This window comes from Amblyomma maculatum, chromosome 2 (assembly GCF_055883805.1).
Source record: "Amblyomma maculatum isolate TAMU_Amacu chromosome 2, ASM5588380v1, whole genome shotgun sequence".
Taxonomy (NCBI): Eukaryota; Metazoa; Arthropoda; class Arachnida; order Ixodida; family Ixodidae; genus Amblyomma; species Amblyomma maculatum.
Window position 1 is genome coordinate 19739190 of NC_139345.1, and position 21037 is coordinate 19760226.

General features: G+C 48.2%; 1 protein-coding gene across 1 annotated transcript in view; it reads left to right on the forward strand.

The window, feature by feature from the left end:
* The window catches only part of by (focal adhesion protein tensin), a 293064-nt gene that overhangs the window by 222563 nt on the left and 49464 nt on the right, over positions 1 to 21037 (forward strand). The window contains 1 exon segment of the mRNA XM_084593429.1: positions 7478 to 7516. Within this exon segment, the coding sequence (XP_084449555.1) occupies positions 7478 to 7516 (39 nt within the window).

Genomic DNA, 21037 nt, shown 5'->3' on the forward strand with positions numbered 1-21037 from the left:
TTTCTTCTCTAATATGCCACTGTAGGTGTAATGGTCTGTGCCTGAAAAAGGCGCCCAACCTTTAACGGATTAAGTGCTTGCAACTATAAACTTCTACTTCGTAGCTCACCTCTCGATTGTAGGTCGAGAATCTCGCCATTGAAAAATTTTACCTGAATGGAAACTTAGAAAAGCATGGATTGCGTGGTTGTTCTTTTCGTGGAAACCGCTGCACGTTCAGTCCGTACGATAGTCTATGAACAGAATGTCTTCTAATTCTGCGCCCCAGCCGATAAAGTATGCGCCAGCAGGCCGACAGGGAGAGTGCATAGTGTGGCTGGTACGGGGCTTGGCACGCAAGCCCCCCACATAAAGTATTGGCTGGTACCACATGCGCCGTCCCTTCAGATGGCCGCCCGGAACCGGCGACCTGCTCATCCCGATAGCGTCGTTGCGCAGTGTGCGCCCTGTGATTACTCTCGTATTTCGTTAGCCTGTTCTTCCCTTATGGCTTGTAATCATTGCTGCCGATCCGTGGTCGGTTCTTTTGTTGTTGTTATAACGGCTTATTTTCGGTCTTTGTTCCTTCGCTGTATGTGTCCTATGCACTGCATTTATGGTTTTCTCTTGTTTTTTGGTGCTTCGTTGTGTCAGCCATTTTTGTTCCTCTCTATACCCGCTGCAAAAAGCAGTAATACGCTTCGGCTGTTGTTTATCCTCGTACGCCGCGCCACTTTTCCTCTCCATCGCAGTTCGCTTTCGTCCATTGCTTTCCGCGTGGCTTGTCTGGCCTACCTGTATTCGAGCTCAATGTGATGTCCAAGCCACCCCGCCGTACCGGCACGCACGCATATTTCTTCCGAAGGATATCATTTGGGCCAGACGTAAGGACAGGCTTGCTGACTCGAAAACAGGTGGCAAGGACTAGTATCGAATGTCGCAGAGAAGAAAACACGCAATCTCCGCCATGTGTCTCCTGCGGCTGCGTTCACCGCATCGCATTCAACTGCGGCGGCGGCCCTCCGAGTTGCGCAGGGCGTTGCGAGCACGGAAAGGGTAACCAGAATACGTCTCCATTAGCCCTGGGAGGCCATTGTTTTCCCGAGTCGCTGCGTTTACGGAGTGCCGTCTTACGTCGTAAATAATCGGCCGATTGAATGCAGCTTTGTTTCCCTGCCCTCCGTATTTTGCTGGCCGGCTGTGGCTTGGCGATTGAGTCGTTATTTTGCGGGCACTGGGTCCATATGCTGCCTAGAAAATGATGTCTCCGTTTCACGAGGGTATACGTAAGGCTAGCGTCGTGAGGTTGCGGGTATAATGGTCCAGCAGAGATGAAGGGCACAGTTGTTGGTGGAAACTATGCGAACACGTGCGCATAAGAAAATAACCAGCCCTAAGTGATGAAGAGAGAGTTCGCTACGGTAGAGAGACGTGGTCGATCGTGTTTTTTTTTTCTTTTTTTTTTCTCCACGCGAGTCGACAAATTACACTTCCTCCTCTTGCGGAGTAAAACGGGGGCTTGCGCGATTCTATGCACCCATTCACGACTAGCGCCATTCCACTATCGCTATATTTCATCATTTGGGAAGAATGAGCCCACAGCAATAAACACGTAGGCCACGCTGCGACCTATTCTCGTCGCCTTGTCATGGTGTGTATAGAAACCTTTTTTCGGTCGAACTCTACTCTTGGTTTCTGAAATGAGTGCTGCATGCTTACGAGCGAAACTTTGTGGTACGGCGGCGGCGACAACTTTTCGGCGCAACGAACTCAATACACTGTCGTGTAGAAGTTAACTATATGTCTAGAACAAACACCGCTAATGCAAGATGCTTGAAACGTCCACCCGCACACAGCGCAGGAAACGCAGGAAACGCAGTGTTTGCGGTGACCGCATGCGTCGGGGCACAGTACAATAGTGCGTGCGATGCGTGGTATTCGGGCAAACGGCAGGCGCTCACGCCAGATCTCGTGACACTTTCTCCGCCGCCACGGGTGAGCTGCTCTGATAACGGTGAAGCCGGTCCACCTCTGCGTCTGCTCTCCCTCGACCAGAGCGATGCCAAAAGACGATGGAAAAGGAGTCCGCGCGAGTATATATGCAGAGCGGAGGATGGGGGCTGGAGTGATGGGAGACAAGATTAGGTTATATGAAACGACGCGACCAACACGCATGTACTGAGAGAAGAACGGGAAGGGAAACGCGGACGCTACACACCACGGCGCAGCAGAAGGCCATGGCTGGCTCTAATATGCCGTGATGTCTCAGCGGGCGTCAGCGCGGCGTAGACGACATCGCTCGGGCCAAGGCTAGGGCGACAGGAAGCTCACGGGCGAAAAAGGACAGGGGACGGCGGCGGACGTGCAGGGACGAAGAAGTAAGTGGGAACGAAAAAAAAAAAAAGTAGAACGTTGAAAGAAAGATAAGAACGATACGAAGCAAAAGACATGGTGATGCAGGGAGTGCGTCATATGGAAGAGTCGCAGCTGATTGCTCAAAGACAGCGGCGACATGGAGGACCACGCCCTGTCTGTCAGGTTGCGACAACCGCGCCGTCTCTTTTATGGACGAGGCCCTGTATCTGCGGCGATACATAGCGCGGCAGTGTTTCGGGCTCGGAAGTCAGTGTGTGGACTCATGGAGCTCCAAATAATAACGATGTGATGCAGTCGGTTGCTGGAGCGGTAGCCTATGTAGGGGGATAATTGAAATGAGCGGTTGATCCCTTGGTGCTAGGCCCTGAAATACTCTGTCCGATGTTTACCGCTGTCGAAAAAGACCCATAAGACCATTTTTTCCCATAAGACGAAAAAGACAATTTTTTCTTACCCTTAAGCCCTGCGAGATTAGCCATTGAGTTGTAACTCCAGAAATTTGCAGCGTTCCATCTTTTGTTTCTTACCGACGTATAGCTGTCGCTCATAGCCAACATCGTTTTGGGACATTTAACCTTTAAATCTGACTAAAGGAAACCATACTGTGGCTGACATTTTCTCTATTTCTTCGATCACTTTGGCTTTTTCTTTAAATCTTGTCGTTAAAATTCTTCTTACCTGGAGACCTCAATTACGAAGGCAGCCATCAGCGTCATTATGCGTCATTAGACGACGGCTGCACGAAGATGAGCTGTAAGCTCTCTCGTTTAATTTTTAAGCGATCTGATGCGAGAGAAAGGTGTGAGTGATGAGCATTTTGGTCTTGCATATAGCTGCTTATAGTTCGCGACGCCTATACTGCACGCATGTGTGCATTTACGAGCACGTATACTGCGCGAATACTCGCACAAGGCGTTTTCCTGCTGATCCGTGGCGTGTGGCAGAGGCAGAGCAGATGCGACCTCTTCGCATAGCGGCCGTGTCAAGGGCTTAGGGTGTACACGAGCGTGTCTGTTTTCTCTCTGATTGAATCCGTCGTGCTAGTGCTGTTCTCGCTTTTGTGTCCTTGCAAAGCCACCGATCGCTGCTGCGTGATCATCGTACTTATACACCTTCGGTTTGCAAGCTTATTCAGTTGCATATCGCTTTTAGTTTTGTCTCCGACAGGTGTGCACTCAAAATTTGCTTGTATATAACAGGAGAGTTGGCTTATTATATAGTATGCGCGTGCGTCACGGGGTGCTGACGCTGTATTTAATCGCCCGTTGCCTTAGAGGAGCAGGTGGTATTATTGATAAACATTAGTGATGAGATCTGGCGCGTGTGCTGCCGGCAGGTTTCGCAGAAATTAAAAAAAAATCCTTGCGCTCCATGTAGCATTTCTCTGCGGAATAGATTCGTAACGGAAATTGTTTTCAGTCTGAAAACGACGAGGATGTATTTTTAAAGCCAGAGGAGTAGTACTGGGCGAATAAATGCGCTTTAGAAGCTGCAGTCACGTTTGAAAGGATAGGCATCTGAGCCTTTTACTGCATCCCCTATCTCACCGCCAGCGAAGAACACTTCTGACCGGTGCCTGCTTGGCGCGCACCACGTGGATGTTATCCGTATAGGCGCACATGTGTATGTCCTTTTTTTGTCAAAGGTAACCAGGCTGCATGGCCTGCTCCTCACTCGTATAGTGGACCACTTGTGAACTTCCCTACGGATCGAAGGGGTTTCCAAAGCGAGGGCGATGACCCCCCATGAGAGCATGAAGTTGGTCTAGTAGTTGGTTTTGCATTACTGAAAATTGGTACAAGGACAGGACTGGAGGAAGTGTCGTCCCTCACCTTCCCGTCCTGTCATTTTCAGTCAGGACGCGAATTCAGTCGCGAATTTCAGTCAGGAATTCAGGATTCAGTCCTGAATTTTCAGTTAGGACGGTCATCCTTATCTTATACTGATGAGCGCTTGAAGGATAGCATAAGGGATCCGCAATACGGCTGAGAGACAAATCGACAAACCACGCGACTCTTGGCGAAGATGCAGACACAAAAATCGTCGTTGGGGCGGCCGTGTGTGAGGTGGTGGAGCGAGATAAGAAACATTTTAGGGACATGTTGGTCGCGGCTAGCACAGGACACATGGAGGGCTGATTGAGAATCAGTGCCGGAGACTTTCATCCCCGCAAATAATGCATACTGGCTTGTGAGGATGGTGATAACGGATTCTATTGATGGTGATGCTGAGGTGGATAATAAGGAGGAAAAGGAGGTTGCGTGTATATGCCTGGACGCGATTGGTGAAGCCACTGAACCGAGCTTCTTCAGCGGCTTCGCGCGTTGAACGCACACGCACGTCAGAAATGCTAACCAAACAGAGGTGCGAAAACTGTTCGTCTACGCCCTTTTTAACAATCTTTTTTTTTTTTCATTCACCGCAGTGTTGCTGTGTAATGTTCTAAAGCAGCAGTTAATTGCTAATCAGTGGATGACTCATGTACGCTTGTTACCGATAAAAAAACATGGATAGTGAACGTGCCTGCCTGTGCCTGGAGTGAAAATGGCTAGGGTGTGAGGGTTTATCATTTTGATGGTGCACGTTATTTTTGAGGGCAACCGTCAGCATCGGCATCGTCAGTAGCGACAACGCATCAGCAACGCGTCTGCAGATGCTTCTATGTGGTTAAATGCATGCGCTTATCCAATATGACAGCTGTAAAATGTATTACATAGGCAACGCCTAAAACCACCTTTTTAATTTTTTAGCCCGGAAAAAATTTTTGTGCCATCAAGAAGATGTCACCCGGTCGTCACGACAGGATAATTTTGTGTTTGCCCTTTCTCTTCCTTTGTCGTCGTTGTTTTACCAAGCTCTTGTTTATTTTTTATTTAGCGCATTCGCGACGATAGAACCTGAGTCCTCAACCGCTGTTTGGCCGACCGCTACAAAAATATAGCTCACCGTGCGCAAGGGGGCTGAAATCTGTTCGCGCGCAATTCTTTCGTGACAGCTTCATTTTTGCTGGCGCTCTCGCAACGGTTAGCTGTCAGCGGTGTACGTGATAGATTACTCTTCCCTTTTCCGGGTCGCCACGAAGCGTTGCAGGGGTCTGTACGAACGTTGTGCCACTGTCTGTATCTATATTAAATGCGGTCCCCATGACACGGGCGGCTAGCTTCGGATGGCATTCGCGTGACACAGCGGAGGCGCCTTTGCGAAACAGGTGTCCGTGGCAGCGACCTTCAGTCGGTTGATGTATAGCCTTTTCAACACAGACACGTATCAAATCGTACGTGAGTAGCGTGCATATTCTTGTGCAGCTTGTGGGGAAGGGTTGCTTTTGTAGTTGCGAATGAGCGCAGGTGTTCTGGATCTTTGTTCTTCTCTGTACTCTTTCGTTCATTCAATTCCTATTTTTGAAATGCTCGCAATGACATGCTACGTGTACTGCACCTTGAAGCAAACTTACGAGACAGGACGCATACAACGAGCGTGAAAGGGGAGGGAGGCTGCGCACTATAAATCCTCAGTGGAACGTTTTTTATTCACCTGCCGTGCAATTTGCGTCGTATACCGCACACGGTCAGCCATGTTAGGCTGGCGAAACACTATTGTTTTCCTTATGTCGTGTTCTTTCGTCTATAGCACCAAGTGGGACAACGGCAATATATATATAATATACACTAATCGCAAAGTTGCCCACATCTTCCAGAAAGCTGTCTTGAACTTCAGCTGTTTTCTTGAATTCATTGAAACAGCAGTGAGTTGGTGTCCTTAGCATGAAGTTGGGGTGAAAAGCATTTATTACATTTAAAGAAGTTGCTTCGGAAGCCGACCCTGGTGGGCCCCTCCCCTTGCAATACTAGGTGGAGTCCTTTATTCCCGGACCCCATTGGTGTGGGCCGCCACTCGAGCTCGCTGGAGCAGTGCTTGTTGGGCCAGTAAGTCCAGGCAGCCTGGCTGTGAGGACATTATTATCTTCATACTGACAAAACAGGCGAAGTAGTTTAATGGGTCAGACAGGCTCGCTGGAGAAAAAAAGGAAACAAGAATGGGAGAGAGATAGCTAGGAAACCCAACGCCGCAGAAAGCGAAGTAGAGTGGACGTTGTCATCGCTCGATGCTGCGTACTTTCTTTCGCCATGCGATATTTATTTTTCTCTCTCGTGTTTGCGACGACGTCTTACACTCTTTCCAACGGAACAGTTCCTCAAACGTATTGGCGCCGTCAGTTCGTTGCCCGACAATCTTCATTCGGCCGAAATCTTTACTGCGGGGGCGAAAGCAACACGGGCTAGACGGAGAACTGCGAATTTGACGCGTCGGAAGAAAGAGCGACCTACGAAAATGACAGCGACGACCCCTCTTCCCTCGCCTATCCTTTCAAAAACAAAACAGAAAAAAGGTGGGGGGGTGGAGAACTCCGGCGAGCGGATACGCGCGTCTGTTCTGGCGTAACATGATTATGACAGAGTGCGCAATGACACAGAGACCGAGATCACTTATACGGAGTGAATGCCTGTCGTGCATATGCACGCTACATGCACGCACACTTATATGCCCGATCAATTGCAGTCGAGACGCTGTGGGAGCAATATATTTTTTATGGGAGGACTGACGCACCCATGACGGACGTGAAAACAGAGGAATAGACAGAGTCGGAGATGATCAAGTGAAAAAGGTGATGGTGGAATTCCATAGGGTAAGGTGCCTTCGTACTGCAGCTGTGATTACTGCACTGGAAGGCAACGGCCTCAGATCGGAAGACAGGCACAGAACTTCAAAATTCGTAATACCCCCCCCCCCCCCCCTCCCCCGGCCTAGCACAGGCCTAGGAAAACGGGGTAGTGGGCCTGCGGATTAGAGGCTGGGATGCTTGGGGCCTCCTCCGCCAAATGCATGGTGCTTCGCTGGATCACAGGGTCCGCGCTTCGCAGCAAGGTCTCCCAGGCTTCTCTACTTGCTATATTTTGCCCCACCCTTGGGGATTGTGGGCATTCCGAAATTATAGGGTCGAGGGTTTCTCTCGCCCCACATTGTTTAAGGGCAGTGATCTGTAAATGAACTCCATTGATGACATGACTGAATGTGCGATGTTGCTAACTGCGGGATTCGTTTTTCTCTTTCTCGTTTTCAGGTGATATCTTCCTGTGACCCCAAACAGAGTTATGAGTTGGTGAGTTGCAAGGCATGCAGTTTTTCTACTTTGAGCCCATAGCCTGAAAAACAAAAACAAAACAAAAAAGAAAGAAAAAAGAGGGGCGGTGCCGAGTACCAATTACAGCTGTCTGCCTGCTTCCCTCAGCTATATGGCAGTATACAGGGTGTTTCATCTAAGATTTTACCTATTTTTTAAAAATAGGAAGATAAAGTTTTATTGTCGATTCTTCTTTTAGCTGTTGTATTAAGAGTAGAGAAAAATCAGGAGCAATAAAGCGTACTAATTAGCTTAATAATTAACTAAGATTACCTAATTAACTTTTTTATTTATACCAGCTAGGAGCTGCTTTCAAATTGCAACAGTGAGCTACCGGTGTGAGAATGCCAAATAGTATTTGAAACGACAAGAAACGCGCATTTCTTAAGGACTGCAGCGCTTCGATGCTTGCTCGAAGTGTTATTTGACGTCGCAGTTCGGGATGGAGACGTTTCTTGGCAAGAGATCAATTCGTGCGTCTGCTCGTGAGAAAAATTACAAATTTCGGGTTTCTAATCAGCCATGTAAAGCGGGCTTCCCGCTCCCCTTCTCTGACAGGGCATGCCGGGAGTGACGCATAGCGCACGAGACAGCAAAGTGACCTGCAAGAGAGATGAGCGAGGGCAGTGTACTTTTTCAGCAGGCAGAGGCAAAAGGACGGCACAGGAATCAGATAGGAGTGGACAACACTCATGTCTCCCTGCCTTCCATGTCGGTGTGCGCCGTACAGGGAACGCCGTTTCCTAATAATAAAACAGGCCGACCGGGCGTTCATATCTTGTCCCGGCGGCACCGGCGGCGACCGCTGCTACAAAGTGTCTTTCGTTCGTAACTCAAGACGAAACGAAGCACGCCCAGAGAGAGCGGGATGGAGATGGGAGGGAATCATAGATGTTCGAGAGATAAGGGCCCGGGCCTGTCGGCCACTCCGCTTGTCTGCGACGGAGTTCTAAACTTGTGGTTCGCCGCCACAGGCTCCTAGGAAATGAAAAAAGAAAAAAGTTAAAACTAGAAGGTGAAGAAATTCCGGAGTCCGGTCGGCTCCTTGGCACGCTTTCTCTATCTCATCCCACCCCGATACATCCCGGAGCGCGAAAAAAAATGACCCAAGTGAAAAATAACCGCGACCGCCGGCGGCGGCGACCTGTTCCCCTCCGGCCGAAGTGGAGAAACAAAAATCAAAGAGGCAGGGTGCGGGCATGCGAAAAACCTGCGCGAATAAGCTGCCGTGTTGGGGTGGGATGGTAGAGGCTCTGTGCTGGCTGTAGAAGTGGGGAGGGGGATAATAGATAAGACGAAACAAACATGAAGGGACACGAGGGTATTAAAGGTCAAGCTCCGAGCATTCTTCTCGCGGACCCCCGCCACTCCGCCCGCCTTGCCGATTTTCTGAGGAACGCGTGTGAGGCGGCTGGCCCGCTGCACCCTGAAGTCGTGCCTCGCCGCCGTGCCGTTAGATGAGTAACCACGTTTCGGCCCCCGCGCGCACAACGCGCGTCCCGTCCCGCTCCTGACCCGCCGCGCCCAGCCCCGGCGCCACTCACCGGAACGAATTGTGTATGAACAAGTGCCGCCGCCCTCGCTAGTTTTTGAACGAGCTGTTACCCAGCGCCTACTTTACGCTCGTAGCCACAGAAGGCATGAATGAAGACACAAGTACTCGTACTGTTCATGGCGTTTTTTTGGTGTACTAAAACGAAGTCTGAAGTGCTGACTGCTCTCGTTGCCAAATACTCTGCGGTCTGCCCCAGATCTAAAGTCGTTCTAGTGTGTGGGCTGCTTTTGTCCCTCTTCGCCGCAACGTTTACATGTATTGCGCATGCGCTCCTGCTTCAGACCGATCAGATGCTGTCGCTTTCCTGCAGTATAGCTTTCCCTGGTAGCCGTGTCGCTGCGCTTGGGTGGATTGTAATGAGCCATTGCTCCCCAATTCATAATCGTAACCCTATCACTATAAGAAAGACATATGATCTATGCGGAGACTGCGAAAATAACCTGGTGCGAACAACTTCACAATGCTCCGGCAAGAAGCAGTCAAGTGCAATGTAACGTGTACGCATGAGTGGTACCTGCTGTTTTAGTCACTGCTCTTGAATGGAGTATCGAAACGGCATCATACTTTCGAGTGCCATCCTCGCAACGCACGGCATTACCAAATTGCGCTGCCTCTTCCTCATGAGGGATCGAGCGCACATGGCATGAGGCACTACTCTGCAGCCCATTAAATCAACCATCTGCTTGTTGGCCATGGTGAACACACTGCAGCCCAGTCGAGTCGCTGGGATACGTGACATAAAAGCTACGCCGTTTTTAGTATTCCATCGTCGAGGGATACGTGGGCTAAAGGCGTCTTACTTGCCTCGCCCTTCCACTTGCGTTTCAATGCAACCTTACTATTCATCATTATTTTTGGCTCAAACCTGCTGTCTTCCGCTGTAATCCTTGCGTGTCCCTCCAGTGGTGTTATTTGCTTTACGTATTGGCGAGAGGTCGCATGGTCGCCAGCAGGATGAGGAATGAAGATGCGGTCGGTGAGAAAATCAGTGTTCCATACCCGTGTTTCTGTTCCGGGTACAGTTTATTTGCCGTTCGTGCTAGGATCGATTTATCACCTTCAGGTTCACAGCTTCCGTGATACAATCGAGCTCGTCGGGAAGCGAACCTCCGTGCAGCCATTTTCTGTTCTCGGGCGAGGAAGACGCCTGCTCGCGATGGCGGTCGCCGGATTCTCGGCGCTTGATTTATGAGGCAGTGTGGCTACCGGGCCGAGAATTTCGTTGACGGGCGCTGGACTATCGGAGGAGAATCTCTGCTCCCTCTTCACTGGCGCGAAACGCCATTAGTATAGCGCTCAGACGCCGTGGAGCAAGGTTGCGTGGACGTGAATTTTAAGTTACTAGCGTGTATACCCCCGGAAGTTTTGTAAAGCTGCTTGCTTCCTCACTTGTGTGAACGGCCACGGTTCACTGCAAGTTTTTGAAAAGTGCATTTTTGGTCAATTTTTTGTTTGCACAGTGTGGCTGTATACGGAGTGCTACGTGGAGCAAGAAGCTTGCCAACGATTCGCCCAATTTTCTTGCGAGGCCCAAGTTTAAGATGAAGCCACACTGCTTGAAATTACGGGTAATATGTAACCGTGAACAAAAGTTTCTAGGACGCGTGTTTCGCGATATTATCTTATAAGCGCGAGGGTAGCAAACGCCAGCCAGATTTCTGCACACGCATGAGAACCTGATGTTTACTATTATGGCCTGAAACTGTTATCAGGTAAGAAAGCTATATAATGGGTGATTTTTCTTTTAATTGTTCGCAAGCATGTATGTATAAACTAATCTGTGCAGGTGAGTTTTACAGCTAGGCGGAGATCATCCAAATTACATAGTTGGAGTACCGACGATAAATTAGCTGAAGTTACATAAGCATTTTTTTTTTTACTTTTCATTTTAAGAGATAATATTGTGAAACCGAAGGCCGTCAACTATAAAAGGTGAGCCCTGTTTTTAAATTTCATTAACCGGCAGTGTGCACGGTTCGAAATATCGAATGTCAACAATGAGCATTTGAGAACTCGTTGAGTTGGATTACCGCGTCGCATAATTACATAATGACTTAGTTATGCGGGGTAAGGTAACCAGTATCATGTTAGCGTCTTCAACATCGTTAAATACACAAACAGCGCCTGTAATTGAGACATACGAAGTTTAATAGACGCGACTTTATGAAAGTGGAACCGAAAAGGCAACTGAAGCTTCTTTTTTGTTCGATATGTCGAACAACTCATGACTCAGTTATACGGGGTAAGATAACCAGTATCATGTCAACGTCTTCAACATTGTTAAATGCACAAACAGCGCCTGTAATTGAGACATACGAATTTAGTAGACTCCACTTTATGAAAGTGGAACCGAAAAGGCAACTGAAGCTTCTTTTTTGTTCGATATTTCGAACAACTCATGACTCAGTTATACGGGGTAAGATAACCAGTATCATGTTAACGTCTTCAACATTGTTAAATACACAAACAGCGCCTGTAATTGAGACATACGAATTTAGTAGACGCCACTTTATGAAAGTGGAACCGAAAAGGCAACTGAAGCTTCTTTTTTGTTCGATATTTCGAACAACTCAGTCGATCCAGAAATTTAAAAACGGGACTCATCTTCGTTGTTAAGGTATTTCAACGTCACACGTCATGCACCTTAAATGAAAACTAAACTAATTCATTAGGTAATTTCAGTTAATTACGCGTCATCTCTGTCATGTATATGTGTGCCTTCCTGTAATATCCACATGCAATGGCAGCGCCCAGGCTTTTCTCGAAACCTCTAAAATGCGTGCCTGTAGGCAGTTAAAAATCGATATACATACTTATATGTATAGTGAACTTTCGTTGCCGTTCACGTGTTCAAGGGGCCTTTGTCCACGACATTACTTACCCGAAGCCAACAGCGCCAGAGCCAATGCAGAGCGCAGTTCTTTCGAATGTCCAGAGGAAAGGAAAACAAATAAGCATTGACGCCACCGTCTCAGACTTCTTGTGTAACTCGACTTCATCCGTGTTGCCATTTGGCGACATTCCTTCTCGCTTTAACTTCGTTAACTTTCACAAGGTTCGCCCACACACGCGCCCCAAGTGTTGCAATGCGGCGCACTCCGGTTTGCGTTGGCGGCTCTGTGCACTGGCGACTGCCGGATCTGCGCTCTCGTGCGTGCGAGCCCATCCGAATTTGCTTCCCACTTCTGAACGGCAGTTACGCGAAGAATGCGCGTGGGATAGCGGCTGCACTCGAGGAGCCTGCAGTGCGCCCCAGCCACAACATAAACACCGATCCCTGCGACGTGTATCTGCCCCTGCCGCCGCTTCGATAAATCCGCCACTGGCTGCGGCGGGCTCCAACAGGCTTGCGCCAAGCGTTCTTGCCCCGGTCTCGGGAGGCGAGGGGGAAAATCGTGGCCGGCGGTGGCGTCATGAGGCGCCCGAGAGAGGTGCCATGTGGTTCCCATCGCACCCTCGGTGGCGCGGCCTCGCTCTTGAAGTGCAGATTGCAGACGGCTCCCCTCAAACTTTTCTCGTGCTTGGGCGCGGCCCTAGAAATGTTTGCCGTGCCATAACGGATAACCCGAGTGCTTGCCGTGTGCTGTGCTTGCGCATGCGGCCGGAATCAGCATTCCCCCCCCCCCCCCCCCCCCTGCTCCCTTTTTTTTTTCTTCTTCTAATTTTGTTTTCGGTTGGGATTGCTGCACCCCTTTTTGCCATAGTCAGCACTGTAAGGCCTCGTAGCTTTCGACCTCTGCTTATGTTCCCGGTGTACCAGTGGGGCGTTCTCTTTGGTTGTACGTATCCGTATATGGCTGCGATCCTGTCCTGGTCGTCTTTCTCGTAGGACTCTTGCTTTCGTGCAGTTTGCAGCCGCTCCGGCAGTTCATTTAGTGAGCTTTGTGGCTGTGAACAATGGACTTACCTCATTAATTTAAAGGCTGACGTTGTACAAGACCTCAGCGTCGAGCCGTGCTCCTTTCAGTTCTTAAGTATCCTCGCCTTATCCATTTTTCCTGTCTCGAAATGCGGCCGCTATTCCTGTTTTCTTCTTTAGGGAGCCCGCTGTTTTTCTGCGTCGATTCGATTCGTGAATTTGTACCACGCCACCAAAGAAAGAACTCAATCATGAAAACAAGCAAATGGATGAGTGGAGACTTGATCGAATAAATTCGCCTGTGTTTTCATTCTGCGGCCAACGTAGCCAGCTGCAGAACCCCCGTGGTCAGCAGCGGAATGCCGCCATCGAGTATGGTGGCCGAGAAGCCATTGTTGCCAGTGCGCCAGTTAAGTGTCAGTCGGCCTGTCGGTGAGAGTGAGTGAGTGAGTGAGTGAGTGAGTGAGTGAGTGAGTGAGTGAGTGAGTGAGTGAGTGAGTGAGTGAGTGAGTGAGTGAGTGAGTGAGAGTGAGTGAGTGAGTGAGTGAGTGAGTGAGTGAGTGAGTGGAGTGTAATCGGCCGGCTGGTCGGTTAGTCGGTGAATGAATCAATGAATCACCCTTCTTACAACATGGTAGTGTTGAGGGATGCACACAAAAAAAAAAACCAAGAGAAAACTTGACGAGAAATGTGCTCCCTGTACAAGGGTTATCGGTTACAGTGCTAGTATACAATAACAAAGACAAGAAAGTGTGCATTCCAAAAATAGAGCACTATAAAGGCGACAAATACTCCGTGTAGTATTTCCCAAGTACAAAGCTATTGCGTAAAAGTATATATATGTACGCATCAATTGACAGTAAAAAAAAAAAAAAAAAAAAAAAAAAAAAAAAGAAGAAGAAGAAAACGGAAATTAAAAAGGCATTGTCATTCGTTCGAACTCTAGACACTTGAGGCACGCTTCGGTTACACGCATTGTTAAGCATTTGGGGAAAGACTCCGAAACGTTGCCATTAGAGCGCGTGGTGTAATGTTTATCTTTGGTAGTCAAGTTAGCCAGGAGGTCAAAAAATGGGCTCTTGTTATTTCAGGTGGGTCTCTGATGACGAACAGGGTATTGTAGTATTCATATACAGGTGTTGTGACAGGTTAACAATGATGCTAAGATCTTTTATGCAGCATTTTCAAGTTTACGGTTATACCGTGAATCTTGTCTATCTGCTTCAGTTTTGACTTCATTCAGATCTTGTTTCTGTTTTGTGTATTGGGTTCGTACTTCTCTGTGTTCTATGCACTTGTCTATTGGCTCCTCTGTGATCAGTGAACCGAGCCTATAAAGACGGGGCTCTCTCGGCAAACGTCAGAGTCGTCCTCTCTTTCGTCATGTGCATTCACAACAGACTCCTCGGCCCCATTCATGGCCGCCACGGCCGACATTGCAACAATGTTTAAGGTACTACTATATGTGAGAATGCCTTTGTGCCCTATACCAGTGAGAGTATGTTATATTGAAATAGAAGAATGAATTATGTAATAATAATAATAATGTTAATATAAAAGAAAGCGCACCCTTGATATACCCTGGAAGCTGTAGTGATGAGATTATGAACATGATTGGAACCTTCTCATAAATTGTGGCACCAAGACTTCTAATCGAAGAAGCAATTTCCAATGTATTGGAATCGAATGTTGGAAGAGGACTTAACTCAAAAGAATTGTTTTTAGGACGGAATATAATAGCCTTCGGTGTTTTGGCATTGATTTGAGAAGATGTGCTTCAAGTCAGTAGCTTATAGTATGCGTCAACCGATTATTGCGGTGTAAAAAATGCTATGCTCGCTTCATCTGCGTGATTAATACATGTAGCATTTTCCCAGTGTTAATTATATCATTGATGTACAGGTCGTATGGGACGCCTGCACAAATGAACTTTAGATTAGATGTCTGTCTATTGATACTACCTGTTGATTGCGGTGCTCAATATATGATTGAAGAAGTAGCAGGTAAATTATGGGGAAGCCGTAACGTTCGAGTTTTGAGAGTAGCATTTTCTGATTTAACTGGTTGATTGCTTTGGAATGTTCAGCGCAATAGCAGCGGTTAATAATTTTATTTATTTATTTGTTTATTTTTTTTTATTCAATACGGCAAACCGCCTTTTGGTGGCCAAGGCAGGAGTGGTACAGGCATAGATTATTGAAAACTTGAATAATGCAACAGGTGCAAAGAAAAAGAGAAGACGCGATCGCAGAACGAGCAGTAAGACAGTTACTTTTCTGAAGGTAAGCACAAATCGAGCCTAAAAGAAGACATGCGCTTATAAAGAAGACTCGACAGCAGATAAGAAAGACCCTTGACTGACAAACGTACCACGTCACGCGGAACCTTGTTCATTCCGATGTCGTTTTAGGAAGAAACGAAAACTTGTAAGCTTTTGTTCAGAAGAGTGGAGAGTTGAGTTTGTTGACTTACGATCATGTTGGGAACAGCGCTAACACAGGACAGATAGACTGTGTTGTGTTCTCGCTCCGTCCTGTATTAGCGATGTTCCCAACCTGATCTTTTGTTCGGCACTGAGGCGCCACAATTGTAGCGTTGTGTTTGTTGCTTGTCGGGCGTGGTGTTTTAATTCTATCTATTATTATTTCTTTTTTGAGCCCGGAGGCCGATTTTGTAGCTTTACCATCAATGAAACCAAATTAAAATTCTATTATGAGATATCATGCTTCCTAATCAAGCACGGTCGAGCATAAAAGAACTTTAGCTCGCGCTGGTCTGCCGTCCCCGTTCTTTTCTTTTTTTTATTTTTTTTCCTCTCTTAGGAAAAGATAGAGGTTCCCGCGTCCATGTTGCGAGGCGCCTCTGCAACGTGCTGGATGAGTGCGAGGAGATATTCGCTCAGACCACTGTGCTCTGCGGGGACTTCTCGGGGTTATGAAAACACTCGGAATTTGCGACGGAGCGAAATAAAAACAAAGGGTGCATCTGTAACGAGGACACGGCCTCGGCCGGGCGCATTTGTTTACGCCTTCTCATCTCCGGAGTGAACATGACGGAGAGGCCATCTTTCTTTCGTCGCGGTATATGCGCCGCAGCCTGCGAGATATGCGAAATAGCTCACGCCTCTCCTCGAGCGGGTACAACGAATGAATGCGTCCAGTGGGGCGCACGGAATGTTACGCGACGCCGTGGCGCCCGGATGTTCATTCGCTTCTGAGAGGAAGAACACAGGGTGATGGTGCTGCTGGTACAGGGCGCGGAACACACGCGTTAAGCTCAAGGCTGTTGCCTTGGTTTCTCAGGAACGGAACATTTTTTGGAAATTATAAACGCTCGTAAATAACGTACGCTGTTCGTCTAAAATATGCTGCCCACTCCAAGCGTAACCGGATCTGACTTCGGGCAGTGTGGTGGAGATGCTGTTGCACAAGTGCATCTCCAAAGTTCTTTGGAGTGGGAAAGAGGAATGAAGCTTTTGTACCCCCCCCTCCCTCCCTCCCTCTCTCCCGCACTCCGAAACAGCAGAAAAAGGCGTACGTGCCGCATCACACGGCTTGGAGCCAACCCTTCTTTGTGTATACCGAGTGTTTCAGTGAACACTTTGAACAGACTCTCGCCGCGATGGGCGTTATTACTGAAAAAACTCCTATTGCATATAAACTTAACTCAAGCTCACAATTTTTTTTTTATTAACCCGGTTGGGCTTTTAGTGCCAATGGGGAGTTCTAACACGTGTGTACAAGATGCCGTATAAATTTTTCAAACGAAGAACAGCTTCTGAAAAAAAAAAAAAAGAAAAAAAGGTTCAGCAGCGCGAGGGAACCCGGCGCTTTTTTCCTCGCAAAACCGAAAACCGGGGCATATGCGCAGGATGCTCGGTGGCAAAGCGACGTTCGCAGACGACGTCATCGAATAACTACGGCGCCAGACCGGAACTGCATGCGCTATTTTCAAGAACACTGTTTTGCTCTGCCGTTTGGTGCTGCAGGGTGAAGGACGCTCATTGCCAGGTGCGCCATTTTTGAAAGCGTTGGCTCAAACAGAGAAAGGGGGAATGATTAAGCTCCGCCTTAGAGATTACGACGTGATGGCGGCCCGGGGTCCTTTCGAGTGCTTCTGCATTGAGGCTAAATGGCACACATACAATGAAACCCCATGCACCAAGCCTGTGCGGCCTATAGGAGTAGTGTGTATGGCTCGCAACCTACAAGCTTCGCCGCTTCACATAAGCTACTTGAAGGTTCTTTTCAGCTAGAAATCATTCACTTCATAAAGTTACATAATTTGAGACATGCGGGGTTTTTAATGCGCGTTGCATGTCATGTTTCAGTCGTATTCCACACAACGTGAGGTCATGCGTAACGTGGGTTTTGCTACACGCCGACGCCGCGAACGAGGAATGACGCCGCCTTTTCAGCTGAATGCGAGGGCGTTAAATGTGTATCACACGGCTTATTAGTCACTGCGGCACGTCAGTAGCATGCATTGTGTTTCCAGAGAGCTTCCTGCGGGTATCATGCACTCAGTTTCAGTGTTGTGCGGAAGGGAGCGTCGGATTTCCTCGCGCTGCCGGGCTTTATACAAAACAAGTTTTTCTTCCGTTTCAAAAACTGACAGGGCGACTGTATCGTGCACGGCTTCGAACTTCTAATTGGCACTGACCACCCAAGTGAGCTTATTCAAAGTTAATACGTTTTAGATAATTAACTACGCAATCTAAAAAAGAAAAAAAAAATATTTCTGCAGTAAGTTATGTCTGCTGTGGCGGAGAACCTGTTCTCGAAACATTTTTTTTTTTTTCAAATTTCCTATACTTAGGAATTCTTGAAAGTACATTTGTTGAGACACCTGCTGTATCGTAAAGTGCACCGGACAGTTATCTGCGAAGGGAATGTAAACTTAATCTGATAGGACGATGAGATTAAAAAAAAAAATAGTATAGTACAGCCGTGGCTTCAGAAGAACAGTGATATTAGTGTAAGGGCCCACTGTCTCGCAGTGAGCTTAATCTGGTTGAGTTGATGTGTGCATGCCATCTATCGCTTTAATGGAAAACTGTAGACCCATAAATAAAGGAGTATTTCATACGAAATGATCTACTTTTCGGCCTAAAGTCATAGGTGAAATTCTGCAAACAAGATTTGCTTTTTCATGTCTGCATGGTTACATTGTGCACTCATCTCATCCCGTTTTCGCTCACTAAACTTGCTGGTTGACGTGCAGTCAACAGAGCACATGATATATCAGCTTATGCTGTCAGAAACATTGCTTAAAAGAAAAAAGAAACGAGAAACTAAATCAATAGGCTAGCCGACTGCATTCAGAGGCCAGTCTCCCTCGTTAAGCGAGCGGAAGGCTGCGTAATTCGGCCTAACGGCTGATTTGCCTTCATACGGGATCACACGGCGGGAGTGGTATATTTAGACGCGTAACTGCGCGCGAGGCCCCCTAGAGATGAATCAGGCTGCACGATTGATCGCTTGTCACGCGGTAACTGGATGATGACTGAGCTTTCTCGATGTCATGACCCATTTCGAGCCCGCGCCTATTAACCAAGGCAGGGAAGGGAGCTCCCCGTTACGCTCCTCAAACCACGCAGTCGCCACCTGCGGCGGGTGCCTTGCCGCTGTGTGTTGAACGCTCTGCCGTGCACCGTAATTTCGTGCTGCGAATTGTCGTTGCTGCAGTCACAGCCCAATTACCAGACCTGTCTGACACATTCTAGCTTCTGCACCGTGCATCCTTTGTTTATCCTACTATCGGGGTCAGTGTGACCTGCAGCGCGCACTGAGGGGTCTGAACTCGCTCTTATGTAGAAATAGTGCGAGTGTTCCTTGTAGTGACTTATGTTTGGCGCTTTCTGTCACGTCACACCCAGCCGCCGTGAGGCGCTAACCACAACGTTGTTGGCCTACTGAGAGTACAACTGCAGATTTTTCGTACTTCTGATGAGAAATCGGGAGGGCGTGGCGTATATGTTGTACCTTATGCTACTAAATAGAAGATCGGGTCCTTGCGAGTTTTCTTGGTAAGCCTGAATATGAAACGACGCTTTGGTTTTTGGAACCGCCGCCTACATTTACCCACGTAAACAGCACACGAACTAGGTGATCTCTCTGGTGTCATTAACGTAGTATTCTTACTGGTAGCGCTGTGCCAGCAGGTGGTGCACACCTAGCGCGCGCGAATAATTATAGCACCCGCCAAGACAATTTCAGACATGTTGTGCGCTTGTGCAGATGGTGTCTTTCCTTGCTGCGATCTGAATTACGGTTAGGGGCGCTCCGGGAGTTCTTCTTTCTTGGTAATTACGGGAAGGACAGATGCGCCATGTTGTCCTGTTTTGAAGCGGCGTGCACTGCGTTGTGGGGCGAGCTCGGAGACGTAGCACGCAACCGCGGGTACGGGGCGTGATCGGTCGTGCACAGCGTGCGCAGCGGACGCCGACGATTAGCGTCCTTCATGACTGCCGTCGAAGGACGCCGGTGGCCGATAAGAAAACGAAGACGCGCGTGGCGTCACGATTGAGCCAGTCGAGGAGGCCCCGTCGCATGCGGATGGCGCGTCTCCGAGGGAGCCGCACACGACATTTCGATGCGAGCGTGTCTGCCGTGACCAAACGGGCACGGGCAGTTCGAATGACGGTGCTTTTCTTGTCTGTGAGCACGGAGCGCTACTAACGTTGGCAGATTGTCGCGCCCTAATGCCTAATCATCGGTGTTGCTACCAGCAGCAACCACATTTAAGACTTCACTAAACAGAACCTTCTCTCGGCGAATTCCAGGTACACCACCAGCCGCGACCGCCTTCCGCCATCGGTAATGTCGCTAGCCCCGATTCTCTCATTCCCGTGCATCGCACGTCTCCCTTCAAAATTGGCGCTTTCAGTCTCTTGTTTTATCATCTGCCTTATCCGAATGAATTCCTCCATGTATCGCTAAAATGCCAGCTTTTTGGTCTCTTAAGCAACGCCGTTGTCTTTGCCCAGCAGTTTCTTCGTGTTTCTAAACGCAATTTCCAGCATTTCCAAGAATTATCATTTTTATTGCGAAAGCAATAATACTACGCCAGGTCTAACTACCGCTCGTCGCTGCGTGCCGTGTCCGTGGTCCCCGAGCCGGCGCTGCGCCTAACAGGTGGTGTGACGTCAGAAGGAGAAAAAGAAGAAGAAGAAGAAGAAGAAGAAGAAGAAGAAGAAGAAGAAGAAGAAGAAGAAGAAGAAGAAGAAGAAGAAGAAGAACGCTCGGTCACCCGCAACTAATGCTTTCGCTCTAGAAACCTTCTTAGTTTTTGTCAGACTAATTTCCATTTACAGGTATCTTGTATCGCTGGCGGTGCTGTTCGTAATTTTATGGCTATTGGCTTCTTTTTAGTTTGTTTTTCAACAAAGTGCTTCAGCACTGAGATCCATATGTTCAGTGCATTCTGAAAGAAGCGCGATCTACAGTGCATGCACGCAGGTCGAGATTGAATAAGGACGCCACTCATGTCACTATTTCTCCCTTCGCCCTCCCCCGGTGACTATTGTCAGTGAACGTTAAAAGGCACCAGGTGGTCAAACTTTCCCCGAGTCCTCCACTACGGCGTCCCTCATAGCCTGAGCCGCATTGGGACATTAAACTCTGTAAATCAAACAAACCGTAATTTCGCCTTCCGTTTACGCCGCGCAATCTTTCGCGCCACCAAGGCCGCGCTGCGTTTTTCTTCTCGGACGCAGGCTGTAATTATTCCACAACATACTAAGTATAGAAATCGCACGATGTTGGCCGAACGGTTGTACCTTTGCAAAAAATAACTCGACCGTGTAGTTTCAGGGACGGCCTTCGAGCTTGGTTTAGTGGGTTCGTATTGCGAGGTTTTGTGAGGGAAATAGTCGAAGCCACTGCATAATGCCCGTGAGCTGTCGAAGGAGAAGCCTATCAAAGCTGCTTCGAGACACAGTGAGAAAGAGAGAGAGAGATCGTTCTTTCGGCTTCCACGTTGTCACTTCGTGCAATAAAGAATATTTAGAAAAATAAGCGTCAGCGCAACTTGAAAGTGAGGACTTCCAGGCTGCGCGTATACAATCAGTTTATTCATATTTATT